The sequence below is a fragment of the Emys orbicularis genome, chromosome 5 (assembly GCF_028017835.1).
Source record: "Emys orbicularis isolate rEmyOrb1 chromosome 5, rEmyOrb1.hap1, whole genome shotgun sequence".
Lineage (NCBI taxonomy): Eukaryota > Metazoa > Chordata > Testudines > Emydidae > Emys > Emys orbicularis.
In genome coordinates this window covers 119,189,913-119,210,622 of record NC_088687.1, presented here as the reverse complement: position 1 = coordinate 119,210,622, position 20,710 = coordinate 119,189,913, and the positions used below count along the sequence as shown (strand labels likewise).

General features: G+C 38.9%; 2 protein-coding genes across 3 annotated transcripts in view; one reads left to right on the top strand and one right to left on the bottom strand.

Annotated features, from left to right (window-relative positions):
- The window catches only part of STX18 (syntaxin 18), a 110,131-nt gene extending 94,646 nt beyond the window's left edge, over window positions 1–15,485 (top strand). Inside the window, exons 8-11 of one of the 2 annotated variants that reach the window (XM_065405118.1) lie at window positions 10,947–11,005; window positions 11,849–11,918; window positions 12,575–12,655; window positions 14,170–15,485. In XM_065405118.1, coding sequence (XP_065261190.1) covers window positions 10,947–11,005; window positions 11,849–11,918; window positions 12,575–12,655; window positions 14,170–14,265 — 306 coding nt within the window. In that variant the 3' untranslated portion in view covers window positions 14,266–15,485. Of the gene's footprint in view, window positions 1–10,946; window positions 11,006–11,848; window positions 11,919–12,574; window positions 12,773–14,169 lie in introns of those variants that run through there. The other variant, XM_065405117.1, reaches the window with a different exon arrangement.
- Window positions 15,486–17,169: 1,684 nt separating this feature from the next.
- The window catches only part of NSG1 (neuronal vesicle trafficking associated 1), a 31,049-nt gene continuing 27,508 nt past the window's right edge, over window positions 17,170–20,710 (bottom strand). The window contains 1 exon segment of the mRNA XM_065405449.1: window positions 17,170–17,370. Within this exon segment, the coding sequence (XP_065261521.1) occupies window positions 17,170–17,370 (201 nt within the window).

The following is a 20,710-nucleotide window of genomic DNA, read 5'->3' as shown; positions in this document are numbered from 1 at the left end:
GGAAAGCTAGAAAACTCAAACCCTGGGACTAACAAATGCTCTGATCCCAATTGTCAGAAGGGTAGGTAAGGAGAGAGGCAGTCTCCGAGGCTCTTCCTACACTAGGGAAATTTTCTGAATCTTTCGTGCCATTGCTAACACCAATTCAGCTCTATCAAAAGGGGCATTGCCAGCAGATTGAGGGACGTGATCATTCCCCTCTATTCGGCATTGGTGAGGCCTCATCTGGAGTACAGTGTCCAGTTTTGGGCCCCACACTACAAGAAAGATGTGGAAAAATTGGAAAGAGTCCAGTGGAGGGCAACAAAAATGATTAGGGGGCTGGAGCACATGACTTATGAGGAGAGGCTGAGGGATTGTTTAGTCTGCAGAAGAGAAGAATGAGGGGGGATTTGATAGCTGCTTTCAACTACCTGAAAGGGGGTTCCAAAGAGGATGGATCTAGACTGTTCTCAGTGGTACCAGATGACAGAACAAGGAGTAATGGTCTGAAGTTGCAGTGCGGGAAGTTTAGGTTGGATATTAGGAAAAACTTTTTCACTAGGAGGGTGGTGAAGCACTGGAATGGGTTACCTAGGGAGGTGGTGGAATCTCCTTCCTTAGAGGTATTTAAGGTCAGGCTTGACTAAATCCTGGTTGGGATGATTTAGTTGGGGATTGGTCCTGCTATGAGCAGGGGGTTGGACTAGATGACCTCCTGAGGTCCCTTCCAACCCTGATATTCTGTGATTCTAATTTCAGCCACTGGTTATCACCATCATTTCATGCTGTGTCAGTTAACCCTGCTGTTGGCAGAGCTGATTGACATGGTGCTTTAAAATGCATGTAGCAGCTGTAGCCCATCTACATGAGGTCTCCGTGTCGCTAAACTTTCCCTAGTGTGGACAGGACCCAAAGTATTCGGAAACCAGGTCTCGTGGGGCTTTGATATAAACACCTTGTATTGCACTTTGAAGCAAACTGGAAGCAATACAACATGACTAGGGTTGCTAAGCAGAAGGCTGCTGCATCCAGCAGTATCTGAAGCTTCCATGATGGTATTCAAGAGTAATCCTAGGCAATGTTCACTCTAAATTTTTTCCATCCATGTGCAGATTGAATTTGGTTATGTGCATCAATATCGAGGTAATGTGCGGATATGCGCCACCAGTAGCAACAAAAAACTAGATATAATATATATATATTTTAAAAGTTACCACAGGGATAATTACTCTAGCCAGGACAGATTAGGCATTTTAGAACTCACTACTCAAAGAATTGAATGTAAGCGTAAGAGAGAAATAAAAATTGTGAAAGGCTTAGACCAGTCAAAAAACTAAAATAGCAGCACTTCGAAAGAATAAAATTACAGAGAATATATGTGCATTGCAGGAAGTATCAAGAAGTAACAACAACAATAATACACGTATGTGTTGGGAGGTGTGTGTGTGTGTGTGTGTGTGAGAGAGAGAGACAGATAGAGACACGCTGAGTGTGCGTGTGTGTGAGAGACACATGCTGCCCCCTTAAGTATGCTGCCCGTTTAAGTAAATTGGGACTCACCAGTCTGAAGCCTGTTTGTTCAGACACAGCAGCAGCTGCCAGCAAGCTCCGTCCCACTCCTGAGCCCTGTCGTGTCCCCTCCCCTGCTCTGTGGAGATGGGGTACAGGGGTGGGGGGGAGGAGGACACCCTGACATCGGTGCCCACTTCCCTTCCCTCTTCTCCTCCCTCTCTCCCCCCCCCCGCTCTGCACAGAAAGCAGGAGGCTCTCAGGAGCAACTGGCCAGGGGCTCCAAGGCAGAGGGCAGGAGCAGCGCAGCAGTGGGTGGAGGGGTACCTGAAGTGCACGACACTTGATAGACTGCTGGACAGCCATATAGCTTAGAGGGAACTTAGATCCTAGGTAGAGCACTATAATACCCATCTTAGACATGACAAAGGTGTAAATAAGTGTGGGAAGGGCTATATCTAAGGAAAAAGGTCACACTCACTTAGCTAATCGCAGATTTAAAAAACAAATACTCTTGACCACAGTTGCTGAGTGTCTAGGGGGAGGGGGAGGGACCAAAACAGCCTCCTGAATTGCAGACCACATTGAGAGAGAGTGAATGTGGGCTGTCTCAAGAGAAAGGAGCAGACATGATCCTACTTAAAGCCCTTAACAAGCTTCCCTGGATGATGACAACATCCTCCTCCTCACACATTATCATCTTTTTTTTTTCTCAATCTGACATAAAAAGGCCACTTTTCACAGAGGCCTCTTTTCTTCTGTTTTCTTCCAGCAGTCTGCATGCTAATGTTAGAGTTCTCCATGTAAATCTCCTGCAGGTCAAATGGAGGTTAACACCAGCTACTTGAGTTGCTATATATAAAATGGTTTTCTAATAGTTGATTAATAACCTTGTTAGTGTCTTTTCTTTTGGCTCTGTGCTATATACTAGGTTTTGGACCAGTTGCCATACTCTTTATTCTAGCAGTTTAGGATAAAGTTTCATCTCTATACAGTATTTAAAGATTTTTTTTTAAGTGATTGAGAAATAAATATTCACAACGAGTTGATGGAAGGAATTCTAGAATTCACAATCCTGAACTAGCTGTAGCCTGACATTCTGTCAGCTATTCCTAAGGGATAGCTGCTGGATGTTTTTAGAAAGTGCATTATTACTCCATGCAATTTTTCAAAGTCCTCCTGCTCTTCATTTTTATTTTTTATATACTTGCACTTGGCATTGTCCATCTTACACCAGCTCACTTTTTACACTTCATTTGATGTGTGTCACGAGTAGGGTGACCAGATAGCAAGTGTGAAAAATCGGGACAGGGGGTGGGGGGTAATAGGAGCCTATATATAAAAAAGCCCCAAATATCGGGACTGTCCCTATAAAATCGGGACATCTGTCACCTAGTCACGAGTGACATTTAATATTAAAAAAACCTGCCTAAAAACAACATTGAAGTTCTGAGCTAAATAAACAAATACAAGGCCATCCTGTCACTTTTATTCTTAACGTGCCTTGTTCTGCTGACATTTTGCAGGATGATACCCCAAACATGACAATGACCTGACATCCCTACCAGGCCTAGGCTAGTGGAATAACTTATGTTGGAAGTTTTAACCTTAGCTCCAAATTTAATAGTCCGGTCAGTGGAGCATCAGATACAGAATGCTACTGCAAAGTAATGTAATTAACATGGTAAGTAAATTGCTCCTGGGATGTGCATTAGTTTACTTTTAAATATTAACTGCAAATTTTCACTTCAAATGTGTTTTTGTTAGCATCAAAGGAAAAGTAGCTTCCCTTAGCACTGGAGCAAATAGCACTGAAAATACAGCAGGAAACAAGAGGAGAAAGAAGCATACAAAAGTGAGCTATCGCTATAGCTAGAGTTACCCTCTCTCCTGCCCTAACTTACTTAAAATGTTGCCAAAAGTCAATCCTGAACTGGTTGGCTGATTTTCTTTTGATTGAGGTGTAGGCTAGCGGCCCATATGTTGAACGTTCCTTACCTGCAGTTCAAGTGCTGGAGTCCTACCTGAAAAATCATTGATATCTTACCCAGAGTTGATCTCTTTTGCTATACAAGCATTATAAGAGGCGAATGTGGCCAGCATTAATCAAAGCTGTAAGTAAGGTACTTCAGCTTCTCACCCTCTCAAGTGGGATTTGAACTTAGTGTTATCTGCCCTTATGGTTCCCCCCTTTGACCTGTTAGCCTCCTGCTTGTGGTCTTTTTAGTGACCGTCACCTCCATGAGGAGAGTAGGTGAGCTGCATGCCCTACACTGTTTTGTTAAGAACAAGGTACAGTTTAGGCCACAGTTTCTCTCCAAAGGAGTACATGTCTTCCATCTCAGTCAGTCAGTATATTTACTGGTTTTCTTTCCAAAGCCACAAGCTCGTAAGGACGAACCAAAGCTCCACATTCTGGATGTTCTGGCTTTTTGTCTTGATAGAATGAAGCCCTTTCAGATCTCTTCCCAACTATTAGTCTCCTGTGCAGAACAATGACTGTCCAAGTGGATCACCAGCTCTGTTGTCATGTGCTACAACACGTAGGTTGCCACCCCTCCAGAAACACTGTCTGTGCATTCAACCAGAGCATGCAACATCCACAGCATTTGTAGGAAACATCCCTATTGCGAATATTTGTAGAGCAGCAATGTGGTGGTCAGTCCACACCTTTGTGAGACATTGTGATTGCCACTAGGTCAAGGGAAGATACTAATGTAGGGAAAGCAGTTCTGCAGTCCCTCTTCCAGTGAGATTCCTAGCCCCACCTCCACTGGAAACTCTACGGGAGTCACCCAATGTAATGGACATATGCAACCACTCAAAGAAGCAAGAACGGTTACTCACCTCTCATAACTGTTGTTCTTCAAGATGCATTACATGTCCATTATACAGCTCACCCTCCTTCCCCAAACCTCCAGGATGTTTCAACTAAGGGTTGGGTATGAAGGAAGTGAAGGGTGGGCAGCATGGCTCTGCCCTTTATACCCTCCGGAGCATGAAGGCACCAGGCATAGGCATGGCCCCTATGGATACTGCTAGGAAAAACTCTTCAGCACTGGTGCACGGGATGCCCACACATCTAGTGAACATATACACCACATCTCGAAGAACAACAGTTATGAGAGGTGAGTAACCATTCTTTACTGGTATTGCCCTCTTTCCTTCTCTCGCTCTCTTTTTTTAATATGAGCAGTAAGAATGTTACTGATATAATCTTTTCCCACTAATTGATTGATGCTCAAAGTGCTTCTAGCAAGCCTTAATTCTATTTTCTAGACCTAAGGGTATGTCTTCACTACCCGCCATATCGGCGGGTAGCAATCGATTTATCCGGGATCGATATATCGCGTCTCGTTAAGACGCGATATATCGATCCCCGAACGCGCTCACCGTCGACTCCGGAACTCCACCAGAGCAAGCGGCGGTAGCGCAGTCGACGGGGGAGCCGCGGCCGTCGATCCCGTGCCGTGTGGACCCCAGGTAATTCGATCTTAGATACTTGTAGCTGAAGTTGCGTATCTTAGATCGATCCCCCCCCCCCCAGTGTAGACCAGCCCTTATATGAATAGGTTTATTATTAAATATAACTAGATGAGGCTATTTACAAAATGCAGGGATGTGTGTAGTGGTTTTGTCTAAATGAAACTGCACTGTCGCCAACACCTGAAAGCATTTTTGAGCAATAGTTCTCCAGTTATCCCTGAGGTTTGGAGACCTGCTGGCACCTAGCCAAAGGATTTTGTGTATATTTTGATTAATTTTAGGTTATTTTAATATTATTGTGTTGATTAACAAGAACTCAAAACTGATACATTTCCAAGCTGTTCTGAAAGATTTTCTCCCCTGGCAGAAATAAAACGTTTGACGAAACACTGGGCCCAATTTTTCATTCGTGTGCAAAAACTGAGTTCAGTGGAATTACATTAGTCTGAGTAGAAATCAGGCAGTTATATGCTCTTCCCTTCAGCATTGCATTAGGACATTATATCAGATAACATGCTTCATCACAACACTGCAACAACCTAGTGTCTTCAATGCAAGAATCTCAATGTGCTTTACAAATGTTAACGAATCCACACAACATCCAATCGCTGATTTGATAAGGGGTATTTAGACATTTCTCCTCTATTTTTATGTATGCTATTACAGGATTAGTTAATTTTTACGCTTTTAATTCTTTTTCTGTGAATAATGGTCTATAATGGTCCAGGTGAATGGAAGTTACATTTATTTTAAGTAAATTGACTCCCAAAACGAACAAGGTGAGAAATACTGTAGAAACTGGAGTATTGGTTTTAAATTGGAATGTGTTGTGGCAAATTATACCCATAATTCACAATCAGTGTTTCATGATCTTTCTTGAGGGTAAAATAATGAGTTAAACCTCTATCATATGGCTACAACTGCAATTTAATTCATTATTTCACCCACAGGAGAGATCATTACATGGTCCAAAATGGTTGCAGACTATTGTATTATTTGCACAATAAATCCTAATTTATAACCCATAGTGCAGGTATATTAATGCTTTTATAGTTATTGTAAGCAGATGTCTTGTGGTCAGATTGAGTGTAATTAAATCTGTTTCTGTTTGAAAAGGTCTAATTTCCTCAACTACTTTCATCTTATTATTTTTTGTCTACGGTGAAATCACATACAGACATTTAATGATGTATCTCTTGGGATAACAAAAAAGAACTCTAATTATTACTTTTATTCATTAAATCTTGGGCAAAGTCTAAGCAATTTGTCACTTTGTGCCATCCTTTTGTAGCAGCATATTTTACTGTCCTAAAAAGAGCTTTCTTTATTAAGCCATAGATAGTTGAGCTATATTTAGATTGTCGTAGTTTCAGTTTTATGTTCCTATCATGTAAATTCTTTTGTGACATATTGATGTATTATGTGCTCTGTCTTCTAACCTTTTGTTCAATTGACTGTTCTATCATAGCTTATTACAGTGCAGACCAAATAATTCATCAGCCATCATTTCAATTACAAAGTTTATCTAGGGATATTTTTTTTAAATATGAGTAGAGGGTTTGGGATTTCTTTTAGAATACATTCTCAAAGTGCATTTATACTATTTGTAACAGATCACAAGCATTTACTGTGTATTGAAAATCTGATTTCTAAACTGGTTATATAATTCTTACTAGGGTGCTAAAAAATGGTAACATTTTTGGTGCTGAATTTTTAATGCAGGACTGTCCCAACTTATTCCCGCAACAGCACAAACAAGTTTGAATAGTCCTGCGTGAAAAATTCAGCACCAGCAATTTTACAAACAGCTATAAATTGGCTGCCTTCTCCAGTCAATGACTATCTTGACTACTCGGTGCTGGACCTCCTGGGCTCGGTACACCACTTTACTTCAGGTTTACACTGGTGTGACTCCATTTAATACTTACACCTGTGTAAACCTGATGTAGTGCAGTGGTGAATCAGGTCCCAAGGGTGTAACTCTTCTAGCCATTCATGACTATAATAGTAAATATGTTTATACCAGTCATTAGATTTTGTTAATGCGTGCTCCCTTTGGAGGAAGAGTCTCCAAAGACAGGGTTCTTGTGATGGGAGGTAATTTAATTATTTAGGTTGGGATGTTAGGATTCTGCCATGATCTAATCATGAATCTGTGGGCAGGGGAATAGGCTTGGACTGTGGATGGATTGCTGCTGATAGGATTGAACCTCTGGAAGACACTTTCTAGAGTGCTTCAATGCCTGTGGGGACTGGGGGCTTGTGTCGCTAAGTATCACCCCCTAGCATCACTCTGTAATTGAGGATGGGTAGGCCATGGCTGTGGGCACAGTTGAATATTCCTGATACATGGAATGTAGCTGTTACGAAGCCACCCCTAAATATATATCTGTAGACAGGATAGGACATTTTGGAAGAAACAGATAAATGGAAACAGATAAATTATAGTATTTAGCACCCACTCTTCTGTTGTGAATGTTGAGACAATATTAATTGGACACCTAGCTCCTTTTAATGGGTTAATGCTCGTTTTAAATATCAGAATGAAATAAATGCCACACAATTACTAAAATAGTCTTTCAAAATGTAAGACAGTCTGTTGTGGGGTGGTGACCACTCTGTAACACCCCCTGTTGGCCAAACATGGGCACTGAAGGCACCCCCTGTTGGATTTCCTCCCCGAGGTGTAGCACCTTAGCTTTCCAGACACCAGGCTGTTCTAGAGATGTGACCAAGTCACAAACAAACACTTCTTCCAGGGTAGCACAAGTCACTAAAATTCCCAACAAACACAAGGTGGTTCTGCCTTTCAGGAGCTTCTCTTCAGCCATGCGCTCCGTTCCCAGCCCCTTTCTGGGCTACCGTTGAGAGTTTGTCTGGCTCTGGGATAGAGCGCTCAGCCTCCAGGCCGTTTTTCCTGGAATACTGTCCTCATCCCCTGCTGGGCTCTGTTTCTTGTGTCCTTCCCTACTCTGGTATAGAGCACCAGGTCACAAGGCTGGTAGCTTTGGAGTACCCAGCCTCCTGCAGACCATCACTCAGGGCTTTTCGCAGGAGCCTGCCTGCTCTCTGTGATTCTGCTCCAGACTGATCTCTCTCAGCCCTTCTTCTGTGACCCAGGTGTCCATTAAAGCATCATCTGACACCCCTTAGCCCTGCCCTCTCAGGCTGGGAAGCAGCTAATTAATTATGGCATATCTGGGGCTGGTCCCAATTCTCCTTAAAGGGACCAGTCACATTGTGACACTCTATCCATAATGAGTAAATAAATCCCAGAACAGTGTATCCTAAAATGAAATATTCTTAAATTCAGGCTTCCTTTCTTGAAGGGCAAACTTCCTCATCCATAGATCTGCTTGGTATGTTCTATACCTGGAATGGTCTAATGGTCACTCTATGAACTAAGACCATTTGGAAGAGAAGTAGTACCTGACTGTACCCAAAAAAAAAAAAAAAAAAAGAATTTGTACTGTTGCTGTGTTGGAAAGTTGGAATAGCATTACCAGCAGGAAAGAAAAATACTGGACTCTTATACACAGTATTCAGTGGCATATCCTAGAAATATGGATCAACTAGTAGACATTATGGAGGCATGGTTCAGGCCTCCATAGTTAAAGAAGTGTTGATTCAGACTCTTGAATCTCTGAAAGTAAGATTCAACTTCTGTGTTAGTACAAAGATTCCAGTGTATCTTCCTGAAATTTACAGAACATAATCTATGAATAAAGATTGAATTTTCTGAGGGTTTTCAAATAAATGTCAATTAGTTTGAGATAAAAGTAGATCTTTTGAAAAAATTGTGCTGTGAGCATAATCCTTTTTTATGCTAAGAGGACTGGGGAGAAAGTGATAGGGTGAGCAACGAACATTGTGATTAATTATGAAAGATGGCAGCATAATGGCATTAAAGTTGCCTACTCGTGCAGATTGGAGCTGCACAAAAGCTGAGTTTGATTCGCTCTATGCCATATTGTGCACATTGATTTACTTGCCGTATCTTGAAAAAATTAATGATAAATTAAATGTTTAAATTACTCTGAAGTATTGAAATGTTTACATTGTCCATCATTTTAAAATAAATACAGCTTAGGGCATTTTCAGTAATGTCTGTGTGGAAAGCGAAATGACTAGCTACCAACATCAGACTAATTTTACATTAATGTAACTACCCGTCTTTCCTGTTAAAGATCATGGTTCAGGCAGTTACTAAATTCCTCTGCTTTTTGCATTGACATATAATGTTCTGAGTAATTTTTGCTTAATCCCTACAAAACTTCTGTTTCTTAGAAATACTGGGCATTTGCTCAGATTGCTACTAACTCCTATTGGACAGCGCTGCGGCACCAGTGCGCGGGGTAGGGACAGCACATGGAGCCTTTGTGACTTTCCCTCCGCCTAGGAGCCGAAGGGACATGCTGGCCGCTTCCGAGAGCTGTGTGGAGCCAGGCAGGGAGCCTGCCAGTGCCGCCAACCGGACTTTTAATGGTCCGGTCAGCACTGCTGACTGGGTATTCCAGTCAAAAACCGGACACCTGGCAACCCTATAATGGAGAAGCATTGTATTTTTATTGCTAATGAAATTGAAACTTGATTAGATTATGCAAAACACAAAGGAAGTGTTTTAATAGATGAGTTCAGTGTAAATACCAAGTGTTCTTGAAAGAAATGGAATAATACTCATTCTGTTGGCACAGTTAAGGTGCTGGACTATTTCACTCTGCTCCTGTGTGAAATTATTTGGACTGTGGGGACCACATTTTCCACTATTCGTACTGCTATGTATGGGGCTCTATATTTAGAAATACAGTATATCACAGGCGCATTCTACTTAGGATGTGTATTATAAGTATTAATGTTTCATATTCAGTAAAATTTTCACTGAAAATAAATCAACCCGGCATTTTCAACCTATAGTTTTTCAGGGACTCTTTGAAACTTTATAGTGGGCGATTTCAGAAGCATACCTTCTCAGCTCCTACTCAAGCACTGCTCTTGTAGAAGTAATCAACATAATTCTGAATTCCCCTGGGTGGGGTTTTCAAATGGAACTTGTGACTTTCAATGGGATTTGTTCTCCTAAATCACTTAGGCACTTTGGAAAATCCCATCCCCCATCTAAATAGAGTTTCATAATGTGGTGATTAGGGCACAGAAACTGGTTCTTATTGGAAAACTTTCTTTAAGATGAGGATTGCAGTTAGCCTGTTATTTATATGTTACAGTTTGGCTGTGCAGACTTGTCAAATCATCTTCAGGGCTCTTAGTCTTTTTGGAAGAGCATGATGCAAAAAACTACTACTGTGAACTCCAAATGAATTGGCAATTAATGTAGTCCATCTCTGAAAGAAGAGCTTATTTCTCTAGTAAAATCTGTTTATGGTTATTTGCTTGGAAAATGTAATGATAATAGTAAATTTAAAAGCTACTTAATTGAGTAACCCCAATTTAAAATGAAAAGTGACCGGTTAGAGAGACTGCAACTGTACTGGCCTTTGCTTTATTTTCTGAAGTATCAGTACTAGATGTCAGAAAGTTTTATATTTTGGCAAACTCAAGCTCTTCATTTCATACCACACTAGGTTAGAATAATATCATATACTATAGCTGCTTCTCAAGTGAAAACATATATTAAATCAGGAGGAATGTTGCTTTTATTGTGTCTTTTGTGTACTTGTGCATTGAGCAAATCTGTAAAATCATTTTGGCTCATCATTGGGGGAAAAGAGGAGAGTAATGGCTTTTCAGGTGGCTGGTTAAAGCAAACATGTTCATGCTGGGTTTTTTTACTTCCCAAACTGGGGTGAGTATTACAGAAAGATCTCTGTAGCTCTTAAACATTGACTGTTAGTGATTAATTAATTATAATTAATATTGAAACCTTGCTTTCTTGTTTAGAATGTCTTTTACAACAATCTGATCTGTGACTTCATTTGGTGTTTTTTGTTATTGTTTTGTTTTTTCTCCTTTAGTTTGAACAGGAAAACAAGCGACTTGTTGGTGAGATGAATAGCCTATTTGATGAAGTGAGGTACAACTTTCTCTTATTTGCTGGGTTTGCATGTTTTATAACCAGGGTCCCGTGTTCCAGGGCTATAGAATCCACCTCTTGCTAATATCTTGCTCCAGAATATGGGCTTTCATTTAAAAAACTGAAGTCCATAAAGTTGGATATAAACCTTGAAAATGTGAACTGAATGTAAACGCGTGCCATGTTGTTTCCTGAGTCTGCAGGCAGCCTGAAAAAAATCTCTGCAAGGTGTTTGATGTTTCCATTTGATGGGTTATGTCTGAAACTTAAATATAGCCATTTAAATATTAACTGTTTCATTGCTGATCATTTTAATAGAAACATCCAGATTGTGTTTATCCTATAATGCCAAATTATCTCCCATGCTTCTCCAGGTGAAAAAGACCCAACTGCCCACCTACGAAACCCCTCCATCTTTTCTCTGACAACTTCTACCATACATGTGTGTTCAATACAAGTCTTCAGCAATCAAAAATTGTAAACATGGGGTCAGCTTAAAATAAAATAGATATAATGTCAAAATAACTAATCTAAGGGCTACTGTAGTTGTATTATTCATTTCCATATCATTTTGATAACTCTTCCCCCTCATTGTTAATATAAGTGAAGCTGCTACAGAACTTCCAGTATACTATAGCACATCTGCAGGCTCCACTCCCTCTCACCATAAACATGGAATATTTGTACATTACTGCTAACTAAACAAATTGCTGATAAAATGACTATCTTATTAATAGTGTGATTTGCTGGGTTTGAGGATGTGAGTCTAGAGTGAATCTACAGTGGAAAATCTTTGCACTAACACAATGACATATCTGGGGGGGGGTGTTTTGTTTTGTCAAGACAAATTGAAGGGAAAGTGGTTGAAATCTCCAGACTTCAAGAGATATTCACAGAAAAAGTCTTGCAACAGGTAAAAAAACATTTGCTGCTGTAACATCAAAATGTCAAGAGAAATAACTGAACTGTATGCTTAAGAGAAATGAGCTTTTCCTGCAGACATTTCTCAGCTGTGAAACTGCTCTGTGTCTTGTTAGTTGCATTATGTTATCAGAGATGTGAATAAAAGAAAACACAGACACTGAGGAAAAATGGAACTTAAAAGTCGTGTTTCAAAGTCAAATACATGATGGCTTTTCCTGCATAATAATCTTAGTAGATACATCTTCCTAGTAACATTAAAAGATAAAAACTCTTGAATTAACTATTAAGGTCCCTTTGCCTCAGAACAATGTATTGTTAATGTTACTTGTTACTTATGCTCAGTTAGTGGCATTTTGGAAACGAAACATCTTCCGTAAAACAACTGGTGAAAAATTATATGCTATATCTGATACAAGGCTACTGAAGTCAATGGAAGTTTTTCTATTGATTTCAGGCTCCTAGTGACATAGACAGAAAATTTAAGATTTAATTAACCCTCGGTCCCTTGAAGATTGGTAAAGATGCGTATAAGATATTAAGATACATACTTTATTTCATAGTTGGGATCTATTCTGACCCAGATCTTTACAGTTAACATTTTTCTGCAGAATTTGTCATTGTCTTTATGGAACTCTTGCTCAACAGGACACCGAAATTGACAATATTCATCAGTTAGTTGTGGGTGCAACAGAAAATATCAAAGGCGGCAATGAAGACATAAGAGAGGTAATGTTACTAAGTAGTGTTTCGATGCATTTCTTGCTCCTAGCTATCAAAGCATTTTTGCCCTATACCATGGCCATATTTGCAACTTATGGTTACCTTAGGGGCATAGCTGATTAGCAATAGTAGTGTGGGTGGAAGCTACCTGGATCACTTACACTGAAGTGTAGTCTGTGAAACTTCATGTTTCACTAATGTTGATCTGAACAACCACTGGGACCTGTAACCTTTGCTTGTCTTCACCTCCTTGTTAAAGATGAGGATGACCCCGCGCTGCATGTAGTCACCTATGCAGTGTCCCTAAGGAGTTTGGTGGAAGAAGACACCACTGAAATCGATGGAAATGTAGTCTTGATACATTATCTTGATCAGAAGAGGCCCTTCCCCATACTGCATAAGATCCTGTTTATAGGTTCACTTATCTAAATGCTTAAACATGAATTTAGGACCCTATCATTAGGCACTTATTTTTGAAAATCGGTTTGGGACTTTATTTTCAGAGACTTGATTTAGGATTGTTATTATTCAGATTTGGTTATCCAAAAGGTAACATGGTGTAGTGGGCAGAGCATATGATGGCAGGGATCAAATTTTTTAGACTAATTGTCAATAGACTAAATAGATTATTATTATTATTATTATTATTCAGCACTCAAGTACAGTGCATCTCATTCCTGGCTCTTAAAGCATCATTATCTTCATTTTACAGCTGGTGGAACTGAGGCACAGAGAGTGTAACTAACTTCCCTACGGTCACATAGTGTGTCAGTGGCAGAGCTGGGACTCACACACATCTTCTGATGCACATTAACTTGGGGAAGTCACTTAACCTCTGTGTTTCAGTTTCCCTACCTGTAAAAACTCTTTGAGATCCACAAATTAAAACTTCTCTATTTAAGAATTGAGACTGATACTATTAATGATAGTCTATTGACATTAAGTCTAAAATAACCCCCCCTCCTTACCATTTCAGTTGAAAAACAAATCTTGGAAGCAATGTTTGCTATTTTGAACTTGGTCATTTACAATATTTAAATATTGCCTTGACCTATGTTAAATTAGCCCTCAGTAACAGCTATTAAGTTATTTAATCACTGAAGAGCTTTAATAGAACTGTTTAGAGAAGCCGTTTCTCTTGTTCTTAGAAAGTCAACGTTTGGCATTTAAATAGATAATGTATGCATTTTTTATCAATTCTTATAACACTTTCTTTAGAACTGTTCATTATTGTGGATGGCAAATGTTCTATCATTAACTAACCCAACTATATTGGTAGGATGGGGGATTGCTTTTTTCCCTTCAATTGACTCTGCTTTTGAAATTTTGAGGCCTGAGTCCTGGGGGGAGAATCTAGAGAAATATGGGCCTAACTCTTCTCTAAGTGAAGTCAAGGGTGAGTTTTGCCACTGGCTTAAAGAGGTGCCAGACTGGGCCCAGATGGACTGTTGGTTGAGTCATATTATGGAAATCTAGTATTTTTAAGGAAAAATAGTCATTGAGCTCATATCTTCCTACAGGCAATCCAAAAAAACGCTGGATTTCGAGTATGGATCCTTTTCTTCCTTGTAATGTGTTCATTCTCCTTGCTTTTCCTGGACTGGTATGACAGTTAATAAAACAAAGCCTGTGTGCTATGTTTGTATAAGATTTAGACATTCCTCCTCTCAAAGCAGGATACACTCTCTGCAAATGTCATACTGTTGTGACTGGAAAATATTTTCTAGCAAAAAAAAAAAAGTATGTGTATGTACGTACAAAAAAGTGTGTGTGTGTGTATGTACCACTCTTGCAGTGAACAGATCAACACCATTTAAGTCCATTCAGCAGCTTCATAAAACAAGAGAGAGTCTTCCAAAGCTAAAAACTTTGAATCAGCTAGCAAGTAAAAAGCAGGCTCAAGTTTAGTAAGTTGCAAGAAATTTTCAATAAAATGTAAATTATACATTTAGGAAATTATAGCTCCCCAAGCCAATTAGTGGAAAGTTCACAATGTAGACAAGATGTACAATGAAGAAAATTGTTGCAATGCAGACAGGGTTGAGCTTTTCTATCTATTGTCTCAGGTTTCTTTTTTAGTCACATCACTCATTACAAATTGTAATAACCTTGTACATCTGTGACAGCCACTCCTAATCCTGTAGAATTAGTTTGTGCAGCGGTCATTTGTATTTGTTGGAAAATAATTGTCTCTTAAACACTGTTATAAAGCTTTACTTATGCTAGGTTCCAAGAAGTGTCATGTATGTTAAATTATAGTAAACACATTGTGATGCAACTGATGTATTGAGATGTTGGAGCAAAGCTGAAGAATAGATAACATGGAAGCCAAACTTTTTGAAGTATTAAAGTTGTTAACTACGTGTTCAAAAAACAAACCTCAGAAGCTGTTGGAGCCAGGAGCTTATGAACCACCTCCTGTTGAAGTCAGAGGGAAAACTCCCTTTGACTTCAAGGGCTGCAGCATCAGTCACCAAATGAGTTTTATGTTTCCAGCTGCCTGAAATTTTTGAATGTTTTCTTTTGAGGATAGTAATTAGTCTTACTGTTCAGCAGATGGCTGTACAGTGAAGTTGTTTACTGGTCTAAGTTTAAGGGAAAATATATTTAAATCACATCTCTGGAGGATAATAATGAAAAGCAAATCTTATAAAATTTGAATTTATGTTTTTGGTAAAAATTTTGATTTAAAAGTTCATTTTACTGTGTGTCTTGAAATGTATGTCAACATACAGTATGCAACAGGCAATATCATCCTTATTCTTTATTTTGCATGAAGTGAAAATGTCAAAAGTTACATGTGAATTAATTTACATTCAATAAAGTACATGTCTACTAGCAGACAAAACATGGTATGTTTTAATGTGTTTACATGAGTCTGAACTTTTTTAAAAATGCAAAGAAAAATTTGGCACATAATTTATTGCTTTTTATGCATTCCACACAGCATAATAAACAAAGCTTTTTATAGTTCATAACTATATAATGCACACTCATTGTTATGTTTGGTATCAAACCTATAGAATTGAGAAGCAGTGGCCATTTTGTACTTTATTGGTATGTAAAGTTTTGATACTAAATACATTAATAATGGATTAGAAGAAAACCCAAAAGTGGAGCTGACCAAGTTTGTTCTACTACAGAACTAGACAAATAACCAATGGCTTCCTTTCATTTTTGTATAGTGCCTACAACAACGGAACTTTTGACATGTCCACTAGAAATATCACATTCAAGTAATATGAAAGGAAAAGTGAATCTCATACCTAAAAGCTTCACACACTTATTTTGTCTAACTGGCAGATTAATAAAATTATTTTTGTAATGCATATTTAAGATTAAATGAAAAAACATTGTTTCATACAAAATAAGAAATTTGTCAATACAATGAAACATCAAACTTGAACGTGCACCCACAATACTAGGCTTGTCTACTTTTTTTCCTCCAAAATCATACATAAACAGAGTTATGCTTCTTCACTCCGTTTTGACATGTCACTTTAAAACAGCAAGTAGCTTAAACTAATACATTAGTTTCACTTGTGATGTCCCGTAGTTTAAAAATTAGCAAATTGCAAACAGCATAGTTAACTCAAAGCAATTCAGAATATATATAAAAAGAGGGAAAGTGTTAATGTTGTATAAAAGGGATTTTTTTAAAGTGTTACTCCCTCTGTCATATCAGACAAATTACAGAGGGCGGACTACATCGAGAGTGAAAGGCTTTCTGCCTCTTTCTTCAATGTGATCAAAGGATGTCCTTTCTCATCAGAACACCCTCCAGTTCATAAGTTGTTTTTACACAACCTGAACAAATCCATAACTAAAAGTGTGTCTCTCGCTCCACTGTGTCCTATCTAGTTTGTGTTTCAGTGCACATCCTTACTAACATACTAAAGCCATAGTGGGAATGTAGTGAAATTTTGTTGACAGTAATAATAAAACATTGAGCATGCCTTGTTGCAGAGAACTTCATTATCACTTACAAATCAACAGTGAAGAAAAATATGCTACCTGACAGTTTTTCTTTCTCCATTCTAATCATTACAGCAAGTCCTTGATATCAGCCTTGAGCTGAAAACATGTTTTAAATACAGCTCTTCGCTAAACAAGAGATCACTCTAGTTATGGCTATGGTGTTTCAGTTTGCAAAAATGGCTATGTAATAAAAACAAAAAGTATCAGTTCAGACAATAAAGCACATTATGTGAAGTCCAAACCACTGAAAAATCCAGTGAAAAATTGTCAGCATCCAGTAAATTGCAAGAAAATATCTAAAATTGATTTCTTAACATTGAAAATGGTGTCAGAGCTCTAAAGCGATGCTGATATGCACCTTATTTTATGCCCATGAATGTTTTGTAGCAAGTTTTATTTTTTGCAAAGCAGTATCAGCAAACAGAAGCAATTGCACCATAAACATGAGTAACCTCTAAATTATCCATAATTATATTTAATGAAAAGTTCCTTAAAGTCCCTTAGTTACCTTCAAATGACATATTAATAATTAGCTTATCGCACTAAGCTGATTTCTCAGCAGCTTCAGTCTCCTGTTCAGACAATTTCTCTTCTGACAGTACTGTCATCCATGGAGACACTGAACGTGTGATGGTTTGTTTGGCCAGATTGTAGTGGTTTATGACGGTGTAAAATTTCCCTCGAGCGCTGGAGTCTTGTTCAGAGTAGTAGTTCTCTAATCCAACTGGAATGCATTGATTATTCTGGAAGAAAATCCACCATTTACATTAGAGACTGTTCCAAAGACAAGTAACAAGTAACTTCTCTTTATAGTCTTCATGATTTACTTGTGAAAGTCAAGAAGCAACACCAATATTGTTGAATTGTTGTGATGATACCACTATATACTGGTCTCAATAATCCAAATTTATTTTGGAATACGTTCCTCACTGTGATAACCTCCTACATCACATCTTATTTTCAGGAGTCCCAAGAGGACAATAGTCATGCAATTGTATTCCACTATACTTCAGTACAGTTATTAGACAGACACTCTAAAATAGCAGACAACATCAAGCAGTCAAATTTAGTTGGTTACCCTAACAAGGTTTTTTAAATGGCTTTAAATTTCTAGAACCAGACATTTTTGGTGCCTCTCAATTCAACAGTTAACTAATTCAAACAGCTAAAGCTACAATTCCATAGTTAGATATGGCTGAGGGCACTTTAATAGCCTGGTTTCAGTCTGTGTTGAATAAAAGCTAACAAATATGCTGTTGCCAAGCTATGACCACACTATGACAGTGTAGTAAACTTAATGCCACAGCAAAAAAATACGCCTATATATGTTTACCCAAAAAGAAACCAAGATTTTCAGAAATACATGGCTGAAGTTAAGCTCTTAAATCCATGTTTAGGCATCTAAATATGGATTTCAGAGCCTAAATGTAGCCACCTATTTTTGAAAATGTTGTCAGATGGGGACATGTGCATGCATGTACATGCTTTCATTATCTGTTGGCTAGCTCTAAGCTATCATTCCATTGATGTTGTAGTAAGCAACACCAGCACTAGCTAAGGCAATTTCAACTCCGTTTAGGAGGCTAGTTCTAGTTAAGATAATGAAGGAAAATATAACTAAGAATAAAAATCTTTTTCCAAGGTATTGGTACTTGCACTACTCAGATCAGTCTGAGGAATGAATAAGTCTAATTATGTCTACCTCATCTAGAAACACATTTAAAAAATGGTATGCTAAGTCTCCTTACAGAAATGGAATATTTATTTAAATAATATTCAAATACACAATACATTTTAATAGCATTCTCCCAGAACTCCACATCAACAACATTTAGTGGCAGCACTTCTCAGGCACAATAGAGGGCATGTTAAAATTACAACCTTAATGACTAGATACCCTTTTAACAGCGTTTATTTTTCTGTTTGTCAGAATCCTCATCTTAGTAGAAAAGAAAGTGGCTTTTAACTAAGTACCAGTAACTTGGATTCCCCAAACAGCTTAATGTTTAAAGAGACAGACAAAAATAAAACACGATATTCTGGGAGATACAATGAAAAGTGTTAATTTAGAATGTGTGTGTCCTAAAACGTTGGGGTAGAGCATGCATTAGACAAACACTAATCCCATTCTGTGGGCCACACACATACACAAAACTTAAGGAAAAAGTAAAGGCAAACCCAAACTATGAGGTTGTATATGTTAGATCTATCAGAAAGGGTCTGAAGAATAAAATATTGTGGTAGGCCTGACCAGTGCAGGAGGCATTGCTGCCAAAGGGCATTTGAGTAAACTCCCTTTTGAAATCCTTAATAATTTGTAAGAGTGCATTGGAGTTGATGACTTCGCAGTTCTAATCCATTCAGTGGTGTTTACAAAAGCTGGATGAATGTCAGATTAATGACAACACATGACAAGAGACAGTAGCTCTACCCAACAAGATTCAATCTACCTAGATTTTCCTCTAGTCCTAGGCTCATGCAGAGCCCCAGTGAAGTCAATGGGGCTCTGCATGGACACAGTGGTCATAGCACCCAGAGGCAGTTGGAGGATGGGAGCCTTGGTGAGGAAAGGCAAGGGCAACTCTGGGATAGTGATTATTTCATTGTTTTCGCTCAGCTACAGCAACTGCATCATCATCTGGAAATATCCATTCTTAATTTGAAAAACTAGAATAGTTCTGTAGTTGGCATTTATGGCAACTGTGCTTTCATTATAGACACAAACTGGAAGCAATGCCAATGATTCAGGTTGCCTGATTCTTCTCATTATAGGCCCCTATTTTCAGTTGCTTGTAACTTTGACAAACTGAGTTAATATTCCACGTCACATGTCCAACTCATCTACGTTGCATATCGAAATTACTACATGGATATGGCACATTCTGTATGTGATTCTATCAGAACCTTAACGATACCATTCCCTGACTTTCCTGCACTTACATTTAAAACTGATACATCACAGTGAATGTGTAATGGTTATAGAGTGCTTGGGGAGCCTTAAAGATGAAAGGGGCTGTATACATTTAAGCTGTTATTAATGATTATTTCACCCATCTGTGGAATGTGTTAAGATGTGGGGAATGGGAGCACAATCCACTTGCCTAATTAAAATTGCAGGGGGCAAACAGAACAGAATTACCAGCATTGGAACCAAGCCAAATCTACTTAAAGATCCTGTGGTACTTTTGGAACTGTAATTGATCATAAAGGCACTTCATTTTGTCACACCCAAACAATAGCTTCCCAAATGGCACAGTATCCCTGATTAAGGTGGTGGTGTTTTTTTTTATAGTCACAAATGTACACAGCACCTGGCAGAACAGCTTAAGACACATATACTAGAGATTCCATCTTGACTGGATTCCTACTCGCAATGAAAGGATTTTGGCCCTTTGAGGAACTAATAAGTGTACCTATTGTATGGCCCAGCCCAGAGTTCTTGAACATTCCCCACCAGTAAGGTACTGGTCGTAGCCACCCACTGAGCTCTCTGATGTAAATGTTCTGTGGGGCTGGTTCCAGAACACTACCTGTCCTGCAGCCTTTGTCTTAGTTCAGAACATCATCCTGTATCCTTTTTATCTCTTTTCCTAATTCCCAGATTAGGAAAGACAGTAACACAGAGGGGTGATATAGATAGTGGGTACGCCTCAGGTCTGGGACACCAGTCTTTTTCACAGCCTGCAGCTGTAGCTAGGCATAGATGGAGCCCTTCATACCATGGCAACTGTGGTTTCTAGCTCTGCTTGAATTTGGCTGTATCAAGATGGCTTTTGAGTTTTCTTGAGGTGGGCTGTGTTGATGGCCTCAATGCTTTCTTTAGGAGGAGAGTGATTCTATTCAGCTCCATTAATTTTGCTGTGTCAATAGCTTCAGGTGTAATGTGCAAGGCTGTGCTGGCCTTTAGTTGATTTATTGAAATTGTTTTGACCTACTGTCTCTGGGTTCAACAGAAGGCAAGCACTCTGGCATCTGGGGCCAAAAACTCCTTTGTGAATATGTTAAGGTAACTCCATATCCTGGAAAAACTGACCCAGGATGTTTAGATGAGAGTGAAATGACCCATGTCTCCAGCTTTTTTCC